The sequence below is a fragment of the Cherax quadricarinatus genome, unplaced genomic scaffold (assembly GCF_038502225.1).
Source record: "Cherax quadricarinatus isolate ZL_2023a unplaced genomic scaffold, ASM3850222v1 Contig75, whole genome shotgun sequence".
Classification (NCBI taxonomy): Eukaryota; Metazoa; Arthropoda; class Malacostraca; order Decapoda; family Parastacidae; genus Cherax; species Cherax quadricarinatus.
Window position 1 is genome coordinate 310,001 of NW_027195101.1, and position 14,804 is coordinate 324,804.

Consider the following 14,804-nt stretch of genomic DNA (forward strand, 5'->3'; position numbering starts at 1 on the left):
GAGAGCTGGACAGATACCTAAAGTCAGTGCCGGATCAGCCGGGCTGTGGCTCGTACGTCGGACTGCGTGCGGCCAGCAGTAACAGCCTAGTTGATCAGGCCCTGATCCATCGGGAGGCCTGGTCGTGGACCGGGCCGCGGGGGCGTTGATCCCCGGAATAACCTCCAGGTAACCTACATATACATATACTTAATTCTTTCTTTCAACACACCAGCCATATCCCACCGAGGCGGGGTGGCCCAAAAGGAAAAACAAAAGTTTCTCCTTTTACATTTAGTAATATATACAGGAGAAGGGGTTACTAGCCCCTTGCTCCTGGCATTTTAGTCGCCTCTTACAACACGCATGGCTTACGGAGGAAGAATTCTGATCCACTTCCCCATGGAGAACATATACTTAATGTATATTAGTAATAATACGACCGAGTTCAGTTCTGAGAAACCGGTCGTAAGTCGAAATGGTCGTAAGTCGAACTTTACTACTGAATATCAACAAAACATTTTTGTAATGACTTTATTTTATTGTTTTATTTTGGTATTTCATGTTTTACTTTACTTTTTATGTTGTTAGTATTGTATTTTATACTGTAAGGTTTAGGATAAACACTGCATACAACACAAATACTTGTTTATTTCCCAGAAATTTGGCATAAAAAACAAGGTCGTAAGTTGAGTGGTCGTAAATCGAGCAGATCGTAAGTCGGATGGTAGGTGTACTTCAGCATGATAGTGCTTGTACAACGGTGAATTACATTTAGATGTGTATGCAGAAAGTCCCTTAATATGTAGAGCATTTAGGTACAGTTAGGTACAGTAGAGTTAGGTTAGATTATTTAGGTACACATACAGTTACACAAATTATCATACAATGGTGGCCCGGTGGCCTGGTGGCTAAAGCTCCCGCTTCACACACGGAGGGCCCGGGTTCGATTCCCGGCGGGTGGAAATTCCGACACGTTTCCTTACACCTATTGTCCTGTTCACCTAGCAGCAAATAGGTACCTGGGTGTTAGTCGACTGGTGTGGGTCGCATCCTGGGGGACAAGATTAAGGACCCCAATGGAAATAAGTTAGACAGTCCTCGATGACGCACTGACTTTCTTGGGTTATCCTGGGTGGCTAACCCTCCGGGGTTAAAAATCCGAACGAAATCTTATCTTATCTCTTATTATACATAGTGTGTGTAAATTGCCCGCCAGGATAACCTGGAAAAGTCAGAGTGACGTATTTCCTTTGAAGTCCTTGTCATGGAGAAATAAATGTGGATTTGATTTGAGTCTGCTCCCTCCCTCTGTAGCTCATTGCAGATAATAAAATGAAAATAACAAAAAAGGCACAATACCGTGACTGGAACGATACACAAATAACCCGCACATAAAAGAGAGAAGCTTACGATGGCGTTTTGGTCCGACTTGGACCATTTACAAAGTCACACTGACTTTGTAAATGGTCCAAGTTGGACCGAAACGTCGTTGTAAGCTTCTCTCTTTTATGTGCGGGTTATTTGTGTATAAAATGAAAACTTACTGACGAATCTCTTTGCGTAGTTACATTTATTTTAATTTGTGACAGTACTGTAGTTTTTAATTTTTATAAAAAGGGCGCATTACCGAATATTAATTTAATATTTTTACAAATTGCAAATATTAATTTAACATTCTTTTGCAGCATGTTCAACAGACCTGGTCAGATTGTGATGTTTACTGAAGACCAGCGACTGTATACAAGTATGTGGATTCTTAAGTGGTTAAGAGGTGGAGTTCTGTATTGTGTATTATACAGCCTCTCCTCATTTAGCCACATACTCGTTTACTGATGACTCGGACATATGACGGGCTATCATGACCAGTATACATACCTAAATACTGTAATGTATATTAGAGCTAATTTCCTCTATTCTGTTTAATATATGTACAGTACACTATTGTATAAACATTCAAAAATATGCCAGAAATGTTACAAATGGTAAAAGTGGCATTAAAACAGTATCAAAGATGGTTGACAAACTCACTACCATTATAGTATGCTCCTCGCTTAGCGATGAATTTGATTAACGACGTGATCTCAGGAACGAAACTCCATTGTTAAATGAGGAAAGGCTGTATTTGTTTTTGGTGACAGCAATTATTTATTTATTTAGCATATATTCGTATTTGACTTACTATATTTTCAACTTACATTGGGTTCATCAGAATGTAACCCCACCGTAAGTCGTAGAGTACCTGTATGTTATAGAGAAACAGGTCATCAAAACATCGATACCTGTGTCGAGAACTCTCGCCATGATGAATTTTATACACATATTTTAACTGTCTCGCACTTTTCAGGGCTAACTGCTGGAAGTCTGAGAGCAAGACAGTGATGTGCTAATCAGGGAGATGAAAGCACAGCTGTCTCATTGGCTCTCGCAGGGGAACCTGATATCAGACGATACATTACTTTGACAGGTTGGTAATATTTTGACAGGTTAGTAATAGTATTTTGACAGCTTAGTAATAATATTTTTAGCTTTTGTATAGCCTCCTGATGACAGCTGCCAGATATTTTATATAGGCCTACCTCACTAATACGGACAGTTACGTGCCTTAGCCCTTTCAGGGTCGACAGGCCCTCTCAGAAACTTGCTCTCAGGGTCGGCCAAGTTAAAAAAAAAAAAAAAAATTTTCTTGTGAAAAGATACAGAATCTTTTCCCAATCATAATACGGCTGTGGCTCATACGTTGGATTGAGTGCAGCCAGCAGAAACAGCCTGGTTGATCAGGCTCTGATTCACCAGGAAGCCTGGTCACAGACCGGGCCGCGGGGGCGTTGACCCCCGGAACTCTCTCCAGGTAAACACCAAAAGTATGAAATTTGATGGAAAACTTACGGAATTATGCTCTCGCAAAGTTAGCGGTCTCGACGATTTTTACGCATCAGTAATTTTGCCCACTTTGAGCCCTATTTTCGGCCAATTCCAGTGTACTTGTTGACAAAAATCGTAACTATTTTGCTAGAACTCCATTTTTTCTATCAAATGAGTACAAGAAACCACCCATTTACCGATTTCAGCTATTCAATACAGTGATCAGAATTTAGCAATTTTGCCAATTTCACACAAATTTCAAAAGATGCCAGTTTCCGAATAGGGTTCAGAATAAACAAAGACATTCCTGGCACCAAAATAACATTTCCTCTGTTCATTAGTCACATCCCCAGGCCCTTCTTACATTCTTTTGCTTTCCACTTTGAATTTTTAATCTCACAAAAAATAGAAGATTTACTGTTATGCAGACTACTGCATTAGTGTAGAAATGGTATAAATAATATCAGCACACTTGTGAAAGAATATTAGACTCACTAGTTGACGTGTATTGGACGCTTAGCATGATTTGTTTACTTTTGAACTTTGGTAAAAATTGAGCATTTCTGCTACTTTGAGCTCAATTTCAAGGTACTTTTCTTTGTAAAACCAGTCAAAATCATCTCAATTTCTGTAATATGTCTTCCATTCTATAAAATGAGACCAGGAAAACTAGAATACAACAATAAATACCATACAAAAATACAGTGCAAAGTCGCTGTTTTAATCCAAAAAAACGGTCAAAGTTTTTTTCTTCTCATTACACACTGTGTGCTGCAAGATTTTTTTTTATACTGCGCACACTGACCACACAGACCCATTCTTTCATATGTAGGCCTACCAGCTTTCTCTCACTAGAATTTAGGCGTACTAGTACGTCAAAAACCCTGGGTCGTAAGCCGTACTAGTACGGCCGAAACCCTGAAAGGGTTAAAGTGAATCAGCTTTTTTTTCTTTTTTCTTTGTTGCTTTCCAGTGAATACAAAAGCCTAAAAATATATTTACAATACCATTTATTAATTGCACAATAGCACTAGGCCTAAGAAAATGATGCAAAAGTAAAAATAATAAATAAAAAAAATGAAAATTCCCAAGAGAAGCGCCATTAATAAACATGAATGTAATTGAAAAATGCCATATTGGTGAAGCGAGCGCCATATTAACGAGGTACGCCTGTGTATGAAGTGGTGGTAAGTGACTTAAAACTATGTAAAAGTGTTAAAGAATCTTTTAAATGGTCAAAGCTTGGTTGGTAACATCCTCAGTTCACACAATGAGACTCTGGGAGATCAGTCCCAGCACGGGTGAAATGTTGGGTATGTTTCCTTACACCTGCTGTCCATGTTAAAGGATCCCAGTGGAAATAAGTCACTCTGGCTGACATTTTGGGCTATCCTAGGTACTTTACACATATGCTGCTATGTATGATAATCTATGTAACTGTATTTGTGTATACCTGAATAAACTTACTTACGTTCACCCAGCAGTAAGTAGGTACCTGGGTATTAGTCGACTGGTGTGGTTCATACCCTGGGAATAAAATTAACCTAAGTTGTGAGAAATGCTCTGCATAACAAGGGACTTTCTATATAGTAGTATGTTATTCATGTCGGTTATGGTCTGTATAAGTTGTATCATGCACTTCTAGAAATAAACATTATTATTATTAGTATTACACATACATGTATAAGTATTGTATTTATTTGCTTTAAAACATTTTTAACTATTGTTGCTATGTTGAGTTTGAATATATCACAGGAAATAAATTATCCGAGCCACAGGGGGGCATTGACATTGTATATAATAGATATTAAAATTTTGTACATAATATATGACCACAAGTTTTGAGGATCATGATGGGCACTGTGCAAATGGACGGACTCACTAGTGTCAATACCCTAATCAATCTCTCTCTGATAAGGATAAAGTTGTCATAGATTACACTGGTTAGGTTTTGGGTAATCGAAACTTCAGATGTGTGTGGTAGTAGCAGTAATAATAATAGCAGTAGGAAAATAGTAGCAAAAGTAGTAGTAATAGTAGTAGTAGTAGTAGTAGTAGCAGTAGTAATAGCAGTGATAGTGTTAGCAGTAATAGTATTAGCAGCAATAGTAGTAGTAATAGTAATAATATTAGTATATTAGTTCTAGGTAGTAGGTTGGTAGACAGCAACCACTCAGGGAGGTACTACCATCCTGTGGTAGGTTGGTAGACAGCAACCACTCAGGGAGGTACTACCATCCTGTGGTAGGTTGGTAGACAGCAACCACTCAGGGAGGTACTACCATCCTGTGGTAGGTTGGTAGACAGCAACCACTCAGGGAGGTACTACCATCCTGTGGTAGGTTGGTAGACAGCAACCACTCAGGGAGGTACTACCATCCTGTAGTAGGTTGGTAGACAGCAACCACTCAGGGAGGTACTACCATCCTGTGGTAGGTTGGTAGACAGCAACCACTCAGGGAAGTACTACCATCCTGTGGTAGGTTGGTAGACAGCAACCACTCAGGGAGGTACTACCATCCTGTGGTAGGTTGGTAGACAGCAACCACTCAGGGAGGTACTACCATCCTGTGGTAGGTTGGTAGACAGCCACCACCCAGGGAGGTACTACCATTCTGTGGTAGCAGGTTGGTAGAGCAACCACCCAGGGAGGTACTACCATCCTGTGGTAGCAGGTTGGTAGATAGCAACCACTCAGGGAGGTACTACCATCCTGTGATAGGTTAGTAGACAGTAACATCCCAGGGAGGTACTACCATCCTGTGGTAGTAGCTTGGTAGACAGCAACCACCTGGGGAGGTACTACCATCCTGAGTGTCCAGCGGAAACCTGTAATTGTTTTGCACGATGGTAGGATTACTGGTGTCTTTTTTCTGTGTTGTAAGCATTCAAAATAACAGGTACATCTTGCTACTTCTACTTACACTTAGGTCACACTTATAGAGCAACTTGCAGTGTGAACAAATTGACTGATATTGTAGTAGCCTGGCTTAAGCTTGGTTACAAGTACAGTGGACCCCCGCATAACGATCACCTCCGAATGCGACCAATTATGTAAGTGTATTTATGTAAGTGCATTTGTACGTGTATGTTTGGGGGTCTGAAATGGACTAATCTACTTCACAATATTCCTTATGGGAACAAATTCGGTCAGTACTGGCACCTGAACATACTTCTGGAGTGAAAAAATATCGTTAACCGGGGGTCCACTGTACTTGTTTCAGTTTGGCAGACACACAAATAATGATCATACTACATATAATGTATGTAGCCAGGCCTGTGTTCATTATCTTGAACACGATATGCTTAATTGTCTACTTATTGAGGAATATAGACACAGACAGTATAGTAACCTATATGATATGTTAGCATATCTTATTAATGAAAGTAAGATGCCAAATATATTAAGCAAATGCTGTAGTAAATTATAGTTATTTTTTATCTTGGTAAATAATAATAATAATACCAAAAAAAATTTCAATATTTTTTATTTAGAATTTTGTATACTGTATATATAGTTTGTACTGTATATTCAATACGTGCATTATATAATATTCAGTGGCTTTCAGATGGGTGGGCAGTAATAAGAGAATTACTAAGAGTACAGTAATGAGAAGTGGTGATATCAGCTCGGAATGATTAGAGGTGAACAACCCTGAGCGAGGCAGGTAAACAAACACATATAGAAGGTTTTGTAAACATGACGCATCACCGATGTTCAGAGGTGTGTGCGGTGCTTTGCTCTTCCTCGTGTGGTGTGGGTGGTAGGTGAGTCCTGCTTTAAGGTCACTAGTGCAGTATTGTGCTCATATGTAAATCTTTGATACTTTGTGATTTGCTGCGTTGTGAGTTATTGTGTAAGATATATTGTGTTAACTCCATGGGGAAGTAAAACAGAATTCATCCTCTGTAAGCCATGTGTGCTGTAAGAGGCGACTGAAATGCCGGGAGCAAGGGGCTAGTAACACCTTCTCCTGTATACATTACTAAAGTTAAAAAGAGAAACTTTTGTTTTTCTTTTTAGGTCACCCTGCCTTGGTGGGATATGGCTGGTTTGATGAAAAAAAAATAGTGTTAGATACAGTGTGTTAGATATGCTGTTGTTAGATATACTATTGTTAGATATGCTGTGTTAGATCTGTGAACATTCTGTCCCTGTCCACCTTGTTAATTCCTTCTAGTATTGTATCTCATTACCCCTCGGCTCCGGGACTAGTCTTATTGCAAACTTTTGTCGTATATATTCAAGAAATCTTACTAACACAATTGCAAATCAATCACGAAACAGGTGGGGCTCAAAACCATGAAGGGACTTGAGCTTGAGCACGACACGACCACACTGGTGTGGAATTCGTCGGTAAAAAGACGTGCATTTGTGGTCACAGTGGTGGCCCATGCTAACCTCCCTATAGTGTATAGAAATATACCTAGATGAAGGAATCTTATTAGAGCTGGTCAAGTGGTTAACACGCTGGCCTGTGAGTTTTAAGAGTTACCATGGATCTGAGTCTTCCATCTCTGTCAAGTTCACATTAACTGTTAAACTGTCCAAGCAGATCTACGTTCACATGCGTAGTGCTCCAAAAATAGATCTGTTTTTTTTTACAAATTTTCAAATATAACAAAAAAAAAAACGTAGATCAAAGTTTTTTTAACACTTTTCAAATGTAAAAAAAGAAAAGATCTACTTTTTTTACATATTTTCAAATGTTGAAAAAACGTAGATCTATGTTTGGATAGTTTAAGGGTTAAGGTAGTGCAGGCAGGCCCCAAAAATACAGCAGGTTAGGTTCCGGGCTACTGTAGGGCCCCAAAAATACAGCAGGTTAGGTTCCGGGCTACTGTAGGGCCCCAAAAATACAGCAGGTTAGGTTCCGGGCTACTGTAGGGCCCCAAAAATACAGCAGGTTAGGTTCCGGGCTACTGTAGGGCCCCAAAAATACAGCAGGTTAGGTTCTGGGCTACTGTAGGGCCCCAAAAATACAGCAGGTTAGGTTCCGGGCTACTGTAGGGCCCCAAAAATACAGCAGGTTAGGTTCCAGGCTACTGTAGGGCCCCAATTACAGAGCAGGTTAGGTTCCAGTTAGGCCAGTAGGCCTACTGCAGTGCCAAGTATAGGCCAGTAGTCCTACTGCAATGTTCCTCTTTTCTTATGTTCTTATGAAATTTCATGGACTGAGCTTTCAATTTCAGTATACAGTGGTACCTTGGGATACGAACTTGAACAATTATGTAAGTACAGTGGACCCCCGGTTAACGAACTTTTTTCATTCCAGTAGTATGTTCAGGTGCCAGTACTGACCGAATTTTTTCCCATAAGGAATATTGTGAAGTAGATTAGTCCATTTCAGACCCCCAAACACACACGTACAAACGCACTTACATAAATACACTTACATAATTGGTCGCATTTGGAGGTGATCGTTAAGCGGGGGTCCACTGTATTTTTGTAAGTGTATTTTTGGGGGTCTGAAATGGATTAATCTATTTTACATTATTCCTTATGGGAACAAATTCGTTCGGTACTTGAACAGCCTTCTGGAATGAATTAGGTTTGTATCCCTAGGTACCACTGTATTTTAATTTGCGTATCTACATTGGTTTTACTTGCGACCAATGTCCAATTTTATTTCTATTGTAACTTGCTTTATCTTCATATCTATTCAATTACTCCATAAAAGTGAAGATCACTGAATCAGTTTGAAATATGTTATTCTTTTGTAATTGTACCATTTGTTCATTACCTACATATTTTATTGTACTCATGATTGTAGTTAACTACTTAAGAAGTCCTACTTAATAGTCTGTCTAGTTCTTAAGTAACGTTTGTGCATTAGGACAAGTTTGCCTGGAGTACATTGCATGCTAGTGGATTTCTTTTTTTTTTTTTTTTTTTTTTTTTTTTTTTTTCCCCCCAACAAGTCGGTCGTCTCCCACCGAGGCAGGGTGACTCAAAAAAAAAGAAAGAAAATCCCCAAAAAGAAAATACTTTCATCATCATTCAACAATTTCACCACACTCACACATTATCACTGCTTTTGCAGAGGTGCTCAGAATACAACAGTTTAGAAGCATATACGTATAGAGATACACAACATATCCCTCCAAACTGCCAATATTGTATTTCATGTCATCTACATTATTTTGTACCATATTAAGAAATGCAGTTGTATTGTACAGGTGATCCTTGACTTACGATGGTACGACTGACGATACTTCAGCTTTACGATGGTACAAAAACAATTACCATAGAGATGAAATTTAATTACCCCAGCATGAAGGCAGCAAGTCCCTAACTTGTATTCATTTATTTACTTTTCAATACTAGTATTTAGTTACAGTAATTATTTATTTATTCAGTGACAACACTTACTATTTAGCATATACTGTACAGTAGTTCCCCTGTATCCACGGGGGATATGTTCCAAGACCTGCCATGGATACCCGAAACTGTGGATAGTAGAGCACCCTATACGTATGTAAGTTGTTTTTATTTACATACTTATGATAATGAATATCTATGATAAATTATGCATGATGAATTATACTTTTTTTTTTTTTTTTAAACAAGTCGGCCGTCTCCCACCAAGGCAGGGTGACCTAAAAAGAAAGAAAATCCCCCCCCCCCAAAAATACTTTCATCATTATTCAACTCTTTCACCTCACTCACACTGGTTTTGCAGAGGTGCTCAGAACACAACAGCTTAGAAGCATATACGTATAAAGATACGTAATATATCCCTCCAAACCGTCAATATCCCGAACCCCTCCTTTAGAGTGCAGGCAACACTGTGCTTCCCATTTCCAGGACTTAAGTCCGGTTATATAAAAATAACCGGTTTCCCTGAATCCCTTCACTAAATATTACCCTGCTCACACTCCAACAGATCGTCAGGTCCCAAATACCATTCGCCTCCATTCACTCCTATCTAACACGCTCACAATTTATACCTATGATAAATTATGGATAATAAGTTGAAAATTATCACTTTTTAACTGATGGGAGGCACTTCATAGCTTCTCTTAGTGTTTGAAGAACTGTCACCATCACTACTTTTGTGCTCTGAGGCCATTATTAAGCAAAATTAAAGGTTATTTTAAGGCCACAGCAAACCATGGCTAACTGAAACCACGGAAACCGAATCCGGAAATACGAGGACTCTACTGTTATCACATGCAACTTAGGATATTTTTGACTTACGATGGATATGTTGAAACATAACTCCATTATAAGTTGAGGTGTTAGCACCGGTACTGTATTATACTTCTAAACTGATCCAAACTCATGTTAGACATTTTCATAGATTACCTCACCATTACAAATTTATATTCTGGGTTTGACAAGGATCTCTGCTAAGTATGGGCTGGTAGGCCTACTGCAGTGTTCCTCCTTTCTTGTGTAGTGCTGTAGTGTCTTTTGTACTCTTCAGCACCCACAACCTGGTGGCTAAAGCTCCCGCTTCACACACGGAGGGCCAGGGTTCGATTCCCGGCGGGTGGAAACATTTCGACACGTTTCCTTACACCTGTTGTCCTGTTCACCTAGCAGCAAATAGGTACCTGGGTGTTAGTCGACTGGTGTGGGTCGCATCCTGGGGGACAAGATTAAGGACCCCAATGGAAATAAGTTAGACAGTCCTCGATGACGCACTGACTTTCTTGGGTTATCCTGGGTGGCTAACCCTCCGGGGTTAAAAATCCGAACGAAATCTTATCTTATCTTATCTTATCTCTAACTCTCCCGTAGTTTCAAAATCAGAATCTATGCCCTTTTATAAAAGTTAGAATTTGAGCAGTGTCTGGATTGTCATTGCTTTCATCTAGTGTGAAAAAATGTTTGATATGTGTTACCCTGTCAGTGATGTTTTAATAACTCGTATCTTAATAATAATAATAAATAATAATTATTTCGACATGATTCAACTTATCCTAGGTAGTAGGTTGGTAGACAGCAACCGCCCAGGGAGGTACTACCGTCCTGCCAAGTGAGTGTAAAACGAAAGCCTGTAATTGTTTTACTTGATGGTAGGATTGCTTATCCTTTATTCTGTCTCATAAATATGCAAGATTTCAGGTATGTCTTGCTACTTCTACTTACACTTAGGTCACACTACACACACATGTACAAACATATATATATATATATATATACACACAAACCCCTTTGGGTTTTCTGCTATTTTCTTTCTTGTTCTTGTTTATTTCCTCTTTATCTCCATGGGGAAGTGGAACAGAATTCTTCCTCCATAAGCCATGTATGTTGTAAGAGGCGACTAAAATGCCGGGAGCAAGGGGCTAGTAACCCCTTCTCCTGTATAAATTACTAAATTTAAAAAGGGAAACTTTTGTTTTTCTTTTTGGGCCACCCTGCCTTGGTGGGATACGGTCGGTTTGTTGATAGAAGAAGAAGAAAGATTCAACTTATACAGACCATAGCTGACATCATTGATTTATTATAATTTACTTTAACCACAGCCAACACACATCTTATTCTATGTCAAATTTTTTCTTAAAATTATTGTCTTGACTTGCATATCGATTTTTTTAATTGTTTATTTTTCTAATAGGTGCAGAGGCCCGCAGTCAACCACATTGGAGGTCCCATGTGACCTACTGTATGGTTTATCAATTTAGTTTCAGATGTATTTTTTAACGCCAGCCGTCTCCCACTGAGGCAGGGTGACCCCAAAAAGAGACACTTTCACCGTCATTCATACTGTCACTGTCTTGCCAGAGGCACACAGACATGACAGTGTAAATATTACTCCAAATAGCAGATATCCCAAACCCATCCTTCAGAGTGCAGGCATTGTGTTTCCCACCTCCAGAACTGTAACATCGTCACTCATCCCTCAGAGTACAGATACTGTACTTCCTATCTCCAAAACTGTAACATCCTCCCCCCATCCTTCAGAGTGCAGGTTTTGTACCTCCCACCTCCAGGAAGGTCAGATTTTTATATCTAATCTTATTCATGTTTTTGCAGATTGGTGTCAATGATGGGCGAAGAAAAGCTGAAAGAATGCGAGCAGGTGACTGTAGTGGTGTTGGGAGATCTCGGTCACTCGCCACGCATGAACTACCATGCTCTGTCACTCTCGCAAGAAGGTTTTGAGGTGAATCTGGTGGGATTTGCTGGCTCCAAACCACAAGTGGAAGTCTTGAAAGATGAACATATCACTCTTACCTACATGAGACCTTCTCCAGATGCCTTCAACAAGTTACCTAAACTATTAGCCTTTGTTGCCAAGGTTTTATGGCAAGCATTTATTCTTTTTTTTACCTTGCTTACGGGGCCAAGAAGCAAGAATCTCCTGTTACAGAATCCCCCTGGAGTTCCTGCCATGCCTGTGTGTTGGCTCTATTGCTTCCTTACCAGGACAAAGTTTTATATTGACTGGCATAACTATGGCTACACTATTCTTGCTCTGTCACTTAGGAAAAGCCATCCTCTAGTATACATTTATAGAATCGTAGAAAAAGTATTTGGCAAGTTGTCGCATGGGGGACTGTGCGTTACTAAAGCTATGAAAGTTGATCTGGAGCAGAATTGGGGCATTAGGAAAGTTACAGTGCTGTACGACCGTCCGGCCTCACGATTCCATCCAATATCAATGGAAGAAAAACACAACTTTCTTATGAAACTCTCCTCTACGTATTCATGTTTCTCTGGTTCGTCGCCAGACAAGACTGTCTTTACAGAGAGGTATGCTGACGGTAGAGTGGCCGAGTGTGAAGATCGTCCTGTGCTTATCGTCTCTTCCACGAGCTGGACAGAAGATGAGGACTTTTCCATCCTCTTCTATGCTCTTGAAGATTATGAGCGAGTGCGCCAGGAGTTCCCCGATCACTACCCTCCACTTATTGTTGCTGTGACAGGCAAGGGTCCCTTAAAATCCTACTATTCCACAATGATGTCTGAGCAACAGTGGATGCATGTTGTGGTCATCACCCCATGGATGTCCGCTGAAGATTACCCAACATTGCTTGCTTCTGCAGATTTTGGCGTGTGCCTCCACTACTCCTCATCTGGATTGGACTTGCCTATGAAAGTGGTGGACATGTTTGGTAGTGGCCTTCCAGTCGCAGCTATAGACTACCCGGCTCTCCCCGAATTGGTGCACCACAATGAAAATGGACTAGTTTTCAAGAACAAGGAAGAACTTGCCAACCTTCTACAGGACTGGTTTCGCGGATTCCCCCGTGAAACGGCAATCAAAGAAACCTATTATGACTTCTACAAGAACATCGATGAGTTTCGAAAGTTGAGCTGGCATCCATGTTGGGTGTGTAATGCTCTCCCATTGTTCAGGAATAAAAAACAGAAGTGAAAAACTTACTTTTTATAAGAAAAATGGAGCTATTGAAGATATTTTTCTGTACATTTGTTTATATTACAGCCTCTTCTCACTTAGCGGCGTACTTGCTTACTGATGCCTCGGAATTACAATGGGTCTCTGACCAGTATACGTACCTAAATAATGTATATTAGAGCTGATTTCCTCTGTTCTGTTTATTACAATATACAGTACACTACTGTATAAACATTTACAAATATACTAAAAGTGTTATAAATGGTACAAAGGTGACATTAAAACAATATCAAAGATGGTTGACACAAACCCACTACCATTATAGTATGTTCCTCGCTTAGTGACGAATTCATTTACTGATGTGGTCTTACAAATGGAACTCCGTCGTTAAGTGAGGAGATGCTGTATTAAATAACAATTTAGGAATGGAAAACAGGAGTGCTCTCACTTCATACACAATTTTTTTTGATAACCTAAATTTGGCAGAAATTCACTCATGTGTGATATGAATTTAGTCAATGTGGTCAGTGCAGTTCACAAAATGAAGATTACTGATTTAAGTGGCAATGAAGTGTTTGAACCTACAACAGTTGCCATGCAATTGGGCACTTTGATGCAGTGTGTGCAGGTTCAAATCCCGCTGCGGAGTGAGAGGGATGATGTTTGTAAACGGAACTAAGATAAATTTTGTGTATATAAAACAGTAAGTACTCTCCAGGGGTGTGCCATGATGATGGTAAAGGTTTGTTAAACTGAGGAAGTGATGTTAACTGCCCTCACAATAACATAAGCAAGGAGGAACACTACAGCAGGCCTACTGGCCCACACTTGGCAGGTACTTGTCAAATCCAAACTCACTAATAAAAATCTGCATCCAACCTATTAGTGTTACCCAAGGAATGAGCTTTGATAAACCTGTTAGCTCGAGTGCAAGTTCCACTTAAACCCAGCCCCTCCTACTCATGTATTTATAAGAAACTAGATCATCTCCCATGGATCAGAGAGCTCTATCTTAAACCAGAATCATGACATTTTAAAACAATGGCCGATTTATGTACCATATTTTGCGGCTTATAAGACTTGTTTTAGTTTCAATAGCTCGGCATCGGACGTAACTGGGAAAGCTACAGTCCACCCCAAACTTACGGCTCCTGTCACTAACCTTCAGTCTATAGGCTGATTTTTGGAGACATTTTATGGTAAAAAAAATGTGTCTAATAGGCCGCAAAATAAAGTAAATAGGGCAATACTGATAATGATATTTTAAAGAGATTTCTTATTGAGTGCCTCTTTCAAGAATATTCACAAGTGCTCACTCGGCATTGCCAGATACACAGACGTATTATTTTTTGTACGCAGTATTCAGATTAAATATATTTAATATTACAAATGTTTTATCAGTTGAGAAATGTTTTCTTTTCCTTGATTATGCAGAATGTGGATGTAGGTACTGTAGTCATGTTTGTTTTAAAATACATATCGTTTATTGCATATTTTTATAAAATCATTTGAAAAATCCGTCAATATCGTACTTCGTATTTCAGTTAAAATTCGTACATTATTGCACTTTTAATCGAAAATGTCAATAATTTATATTTTGGACTAATTGTGTTACAGGGCTTTATCAAGAGTAGCTGTAATTACTGC

General features: G+C 39.4%; 1 protein-coding gene across 10 annotated transcripts in view; it reads left to right on the forward strand.

The window, feature by feature from the left end:
* Positions 1-14,566, forward strand: part of Alg1 (ALG1, chitobiosyldiphosphodolichol beta-mannosyltransferase) — an 18,524-nt gene extending 3,958 nt beyond the window's left edge. For 7 of the 10 annotated variants that reach the window (XM_053794529.2, XM_070080005.1, XM_053794528.2 and 4 more), the window contains 3 exons: positions 1,668-1,726; positions 2,327-2,446; positions 11,831-14,566. In XM_053794529.2, coding sequence (XP_053650504.1) covers positions 11,841-13,175 — 1,335 coding nt within the window. In that variant the 5' untranslated portion in view covers positions 1,668-1,726; positions 2,327-2,446; positions 11,831-11,840 and the 3' untranslated portion in view covers positions 13,176-14,566. Of the gene's footprint in view, positions 1-1,667; positions 1,727-2,326; positions 2,466-6,464; positions 6,613-11,830 lie in introns of those variants that run through there. The other 3 variants (XM_053794533.2, XM_053794526.2, XM_053794534.2) reach the window with 3 other exon arrangements.
* The last annotated feature ends 238 nt before the right edge of the window (positions 14,567-14,804 follow it).